At 38.2% G+C, this 6,177-nt stretch overlaps 1 protein-coding gene across 2 annotated transcripts in view; it reads right to left on the bottom strand.

Moving 5' to 3' along the window:
* Positions 1-183: 183 nt before the first annotated feature.
* The window catches only part of cmss1 (cms1 ribosomal small subunit homolog), a 44,730-nt gene continuing 38,736 nt past the window's right edge, over positions 184-6,177 (bottom strand). The window contains exons 2-10 of one of the 2 annotated variants that reach the window (XM_049594571.1): positions 5,842-5,978; positions 3,755-3,826; positions 3,530-3,662; positions 3,370-3,429; positions 3,181-3,283; positions 3,034-3,094; positions 2,851-2,938; positions 2,678-2,766; positions 184-698 (exon numbers count right to left, since the gene is read on the bottom strand). In XM_049594571.1, the coding sequence (XP_049450528.1) occupies positions 615-698; positions 2,678-2,766; positions 2,851-2,938; positions 3,034-3,094; positions 3,181-3,283; positions 3,370-3,429; positions 3,530-3,662; positions 3,755-3,826; positions 5,842-5,978 (827 nt within the window). In that variant the 3' untranslated portion in view covers positions 184-614. Of the gene's footprint in view, positions 699-2,677; positions 2,767-2,850; positions 2,939-3,033; positions 3,095-3,180; positions 3,284-3,369; positions 3,430-3,529; positions 3,666-3,754; positions 3,827-5,841; positions 5,979-6,177 lie in introns of both variants that reach the window. The other variant, XM_049594570.1, reaches the window with a different exon arrangement.

The following is a 6,177-nucleotide window of genomic DNA, read 5'->3' as shown; positions in this document are numbered from 1 at the left end:
AGAGATTTTCCCAGCAGGCCTTGCAGGGTGTGGGAGACCGTTGTGGCCTGTTACTAATTAACCACAAGCCTTTACTTAACTACCTCTTTCTGTTTTCTGTTACTTCCATGTTTCTTTGCGATTGTGGTTTGTGCTGCCTTTTACAAGACAAACACAGGTTCCTGTTTACTCACTTCAAAATGACAGACATGTAGTTTATATCTTTATTTTATTTGCTGTGGGAGATAATCTGTTGGTTCTGGTCCCCCTCCGTGCTGCTTTAAAACACTTTATCAAAAGGATGTTATGATAAATGGGACTTCCTAGTGGGCACGTAAACTCATGACCTCACACACTCAGTAGGAGAGACTTCCCAAGGTCAGACTACACAAACAAAAGGATGCGAGTTTCATTCTGAGTGCGTTTATTCAATCCATCACACTGGGACGTCGCATTGGACAACAACAGTGAATAAACAACACCGCACATTTGACACAGCCTCTGAAAATAGTAAAAGCACAGCACAGATTTCACACTGACACAAAAGGGAAAACAAACAGGATGAGGCCCCTCGGCGTGCGGCGAGGAACATCAGTATGTAGCTTTAAACATCAAGGCGTCTTTACAATGTGCAGTTAAAATAGTCCAATTTTGACTTTGTCTTCTTTGCAAGCGTTCAGGATACCACTTTCCAGCAGCTTCATGAAGTCCAGTTTGACCTGAAATAGACACAAACATATGACGTACAACACAAAAATTTAGTCACTAGGAGAAAGAGTGGAGGAATGTAACTTACATTTACTCATGTAGGACACAAGTATTTGTATTTCCATTTTATGCTACTTTATACTTTGACTCCACTACTTTGATTTGACACAGTCACTAATTACTTTTTACATAAAAACACACAGCATTACTACAATATGAGGCAGAACATCAAAATACTCCTGCTAGTGATTAAACAGAATAATATAATATTCTATAGCACTTCAAAAGGAACCATTATGCATAAGATGTACTTTTACTTTACTCAAAGTGCCTTTTGCTGATAATCCCTCTGACTTAAACTGACTTTTCAATACAGGATTTTTACTCTTAAAGGTGTATTTTTAGACCATGGTATTTCTGCTTTTACTTAAAGGGTAACTTGATTTTTTCTTTTAACATGGACGCATGTTTTTGTGTCTAAGTGACTAAGGGAGACAACACTCTTTGACATTAGTCCAGTATTGAGCAAGTGCACTGCAGCCACCCGCAGCAAAACAGGATGCAGCTAATGGGTAATAGCACACCATCAATTTATGTCGACTAAAAGTGCTTGTTTTTGCCACTGACAGGCTCAGATTGTTATCATGAGTGTCTGACAACATTATAGAAAAGATCCCTACAGAGGTCAACCTTTTTCTTTTGTTTCTTCTACTGTTATTGAACACATATGATTATTGTCACATATGTATACTATCAGATATTAATATATACTTTAAACATATTGTACCAGAATAGCCAGAATTATAATTATAATATTATTACTTTCATTAATGTTGTTGTAAGCTACTGTCATTACCATATGTCCTGCATATCTCTCTCTCTCTCTCTCTCTTTCTCATTATAAATGATAAATAATAATTGATTTAGTTCAAGGTCATGCATAGATTACATTATTCCAAAGAAATGATTAACAAAATGTATCCTAATGTATCTGCTGACTGAGAGATGTAGTTTTGCAAAAGGTACTCTGGGTCACACTTTCTGGTTTTGTCCTAAGATTGTTCCTTTATGGCAGGAAATCTTCTATTGGTGCTGTAATATTTACAACATTCAAATTGCACTTGACCCATTAATTTCCCTGTTAGGTTGTTGGAAAGCTTCTCCTGCTCTGCCACATATTGTACAAGAGGATTATTCTTGTGAAAATGCCACCAGTGCTCGTTGTTTCTCTACATGGCTTAGTCTATCGTATCAAAGTCTCTCAAGGTGAATCCTCAAGACTAGTTCCCTGAGTTTGTATGATAAATATAAGAGTATCTGGGGCCAAATAACATGTTTCTTTACAATTACCACTTGAAATAATGAAGGCACTTGAAATTGACAAGGTAGAACAAAATGTAAACCATACTTTGGAGTTCAATTTTTACCTCTTTACTTGAGAATTTATCTGACTTATTTTTCTCTTTCTGCAAAATGAACCAAAACACTGATAACGTGGATGATCTTGGGTGTAATATTGAGAATAAATATAAAATAAAATTTAAATCATACTGTCTAAACTAAAAAGAAATCAGGTTTGAAGTGATATCAAACACCATTACTATGCTTGTTTACTATTATTTAGTCAATCTTTTTTCTTTTTGTTAGTTTGTTTCCATTATGTTTGTTAGTCTGTTTTCTCTATGTATTTTTCTAGATTAAAATTAAATATAATATGGAAAAAAGTTGTCCAATATTCACTTAGACACAAAAACATGGGAAAATAGTGTCCAGTTTTAAAGTAAAAGGTCGGAGTACTTCCCTTCCTTCCACCCCTGCCACCCTAAAAACCTTTACCCCTTTCAGCAGCTGAATATTAAAACAAAACTTTGCACAGTGAGGGCAAAGCATCCAAATGAAGTAACAATAAGAAAAAACTTTATATACTTATGTGCGCTGTTCTAAGTCAAAACAAGCTATCCTATCAGCCCAGCAGGGGGCAGTAGCTCACCTCAGGAACGTCCACCATCCTGCGGAGCTTCTGGTCCCTCCAGTTCCAGTCCAGAACCAGGTATTTCAACGCCCGCAAGCTCAAACCCTCTGGATAAGAATAAGAGTTCACGCAGATTAATAAGATCTCAAACACAGAAGTGGAGAATGATCGTGTCCACACTCCACACTTGCCTTTCTCAATAAGAGCACTGATCCTGCCAGGTGTCCCCACTCCGATGTGGGTGACACCTTTTTGCAGCAGCTTCACCTGCTCCTCTACCTGTACGGAGAAAAGACAAGCAAAAAGAGAACTGTTAATATTGTTCCGACAAAAATCTCTTAAACCACATGCATCCTTGTGACGTCATCTATTACCTTGATGTGTTTCGCAAAAAGTTTCAGTACTTTGGCTTCACCTTTGAAGGCTGTCAGCTGCCTGGGAATAACAAAACAAATCAGGTAAATATAATTAAAAAGTTGTAAGAGAAGAAATCCAGTTAACACCTCTGATGAGTCACTCACTTGATGAGCTCGATGGTTCGCAGAGCAGAGCTGCAGACGATGAGCAGAACCACAGAACTCTGTTGTGTGTGCTGCTTTTGAATCTTTGACCACTTGGGACAAACTAACAGCAAAAAGAGGAAATAAAAGTTAGACGTGTGTTCAAAGTAAACAGACAACAGAAGGTTTCAGTTTTAGGGAAACACTCACCCTGTTTCAGATATGATGACAGTGTGTGTGTCAAGTCATTACTGGAAAGGAAGCAGGAGTCTGAAAGATGAAGGAAGGCAGATGGTGACCTTGGTGAATCAATAGATCAGCAGATATTGACTTGAACTCCCAAGTCAAAGGGGACTTGCCCCCGACTCACCCAGCAATTTCAGCTCCTCCTGCTCGATCACAGAGCGCTTATCTGAGAAGTACTGCGTCACCACGTTCTGCAGGTCTGCTGGACAGCCTGGTTTTGGCTCCGAGGAGGACAAGACATCTGTGATTGTCTTCTTCTTCTGGTAAACAGCATATAGTTATGTACAGTAGTATTCAAAGCCTAAAGACTGTTGTTCCATTTTGCAACAGCAGATGTCGCCACACTCACCTTTCTCTTTCTTTTGGGTTTCGGTGACTTTCCCTCATCAGTGTCTGTCTTCTGAGGAATAACACACTCTTTCTGTGGAAACATTTCAACACTTTCAACACTTCATTTGTCACTGGGGGTTGATTTGTAGATGCATATAGAGTAGGTGACACAAATGCAAAAATAAGATGTACAAATAATGATAATGATGAGAAAATGAAGATATTACTACAAAAATGAGACGTACACACTGATAATAATAAATATAATGATAAGGGAATAATAGCGCAAAAATAAGCTGTAAAATGAAAAAATCCAATGTGATGAGACAATAAAACTCAACTACACAGAACACACAATTCAAGCAAAGCATATACAGTGAACACATGCTAAGACCACATGAACAGATCTACAATAAACAGACTGTTTATAATGATTATTATTAATTAATTAGTTCTCGATTACTAGTTTGGTCTATTTAATGTTTCCAACTTTCCCAATCCACAAGGTGACATCTACAAATGTTCTGTCCAACTAACACTCCGAAGGTCAAATATATTCTCTACAGTACAAGGATGATATAAACAACAACAACAACAACAACAAAAAAGCAGCAAATCCTCACAATGGAGCGGAGTGACCAGTTTCACAATAAGCCGTGGTAAAATTCCTGATGGTTAGTATCACTGCTATAAATTTTACTTATCATTAAAACAGTGTTTGATTACCAAGCTTTGAAAAAACTCACAGTACGTTTTGTCCAGCAGCAACCAAAGTTTGCAAAAGTCCCCCAGATGCATGGCCACTGGTGGTCTTCAATATTAAGGCATATTTGATATGGTTTTTATATGTTAACATAAGGTACTGTGTTCAAGCAAAAATAAAGTGCTGCTAATTTTATTTGTGGTTTTCAGTATGAAAGGATTTCAGTGTGTGTGTGTGTGTGTGTGTGTGTGTGTGTGTGTTAACAATAATGTAATAATGCAGTAATCATGCTGTTGCATCCCTACAATGGAGAGGCTGTAACCAGAGATTATTTGACACTTCTACTCAAAGTCTTAGGGCTGCTGTGAAACTGCACCTACTTAGGGCTACAAAAAAGTTTATCTTGGATACGACGGACAACCAAGAAAGGACGGCAGAGGAGATACCTGCACAACAAAGAAACTGGGCTGGACGAAAACACAAAAAATCAAAAATTTATTTAGGACATCTGTGCACAAAAAGAACGGTGATGAAAGTGTGAAGTACACCTTTCTTTTTATGCACAGATGCCCTAAATAAATGTACTTTTTTTTGTATTGATCTCAGCCTGTGAACCTTTTTCGTGGCTCTCAGGCCCAGTTGCATTGGTGTCCAGCTAACCCCTCTGCTGACACCTCTACTCAAACAATTAATTGTTTATCATTGCCAATTTATTTTTAATCTGTCGATCAACTTACCAATTAATGCTGTGCTCACACTATAAGAGACAAAAACTACAGCATGTCCAGCTCAGGCCAGCTACATTATCACTGAGTTGCTGTGACGGGCTTGTGTGTGTCTCCTACTTGCAACAAAGCACCTCGACTGAATGTCATCTAAAGTTTGTATTTGGTCGAAAATATATCTATCCTTTTAATCAATGTTTGAGCCCCATCTTAATATCACATTTGGCTGCCCCATTGCATCCCAGTGTGCACCGCAACACCCAGATGCTAGCATAGCTTCAGCTAACGAAGCTAAATAACACAGTAGCTAGAAACAAAAACATATGATTGGTAGACGATTCACCACATCACTGGAGGGCTAAAAAAGTTGAGGCTAGGTCACCTTTGATTTGTAGCTCATAACGCCTGTCATGTAGTGGTAAGTGTGTCGCTTCATGTCACCGGCTTCTACTGAAAATTGCCTAATCAATTGTAGTGTGAGCACGGTTTATCTTAGTATTACAGGCAGATTTTGTGCTTTTAATCTGATACATTTTCTGATATCTATTCAATCTGACAGAATAATATCCTCACAATTTTACTATAGTGGGTTGGGAGAAAACAGCTTTCTTTTTAGGTGTTCTGTAAAAACCCTCTCATTGACAGCTTTTACACAGGACGTGCAAAACATTATATCACCTGTTCATTCTTTTTCTTCTTCTTGGCCTTAGCTGTTTTCTCTGTTACACTTTTCCTCTTCTCTGGTTTTGTCTTTAGGTTTGGTTTTTCTGTTGGCTGTTCGTCTTGTTGTGTCTCCTCCTCTGCGTCCGACACATCTGGAAAAAAGGAAAGACAGGGAGAGAAATTTCCTCATTACACTTCTGGGTTTTTGTGTTGACTTGCAACCAAGAGTCGTGCCAGATAAAGAAAATATTAAGATGAGGCAACACATTTCAGCTCAGCCAAAATCAGGTTTTGTTATTAGACATACTCTCCATGGATACAGGCTTAAGGAGTTTGAATCTGTTTCCACAG

This window comes from Epinephelus fuscoguttatus, linkage group LG13, assembly GCF_011397635.1.
Source record: "Epinephelus fuscoguttatus linkage group LG13, E.fuscoguttatus.final_Chr_v1".
Taxonomy (NCBI): Eukaryota; Metazoa; Chordata; class Actinopteri; order Perciformes; family Serranidae; genus Epinephelus; species Epinephelus fuscoguttatus.
Note: the sequence above shows the minus strand (reverse complement) of the source record. Positions and strands in the feature narration are given on the sequence as shown.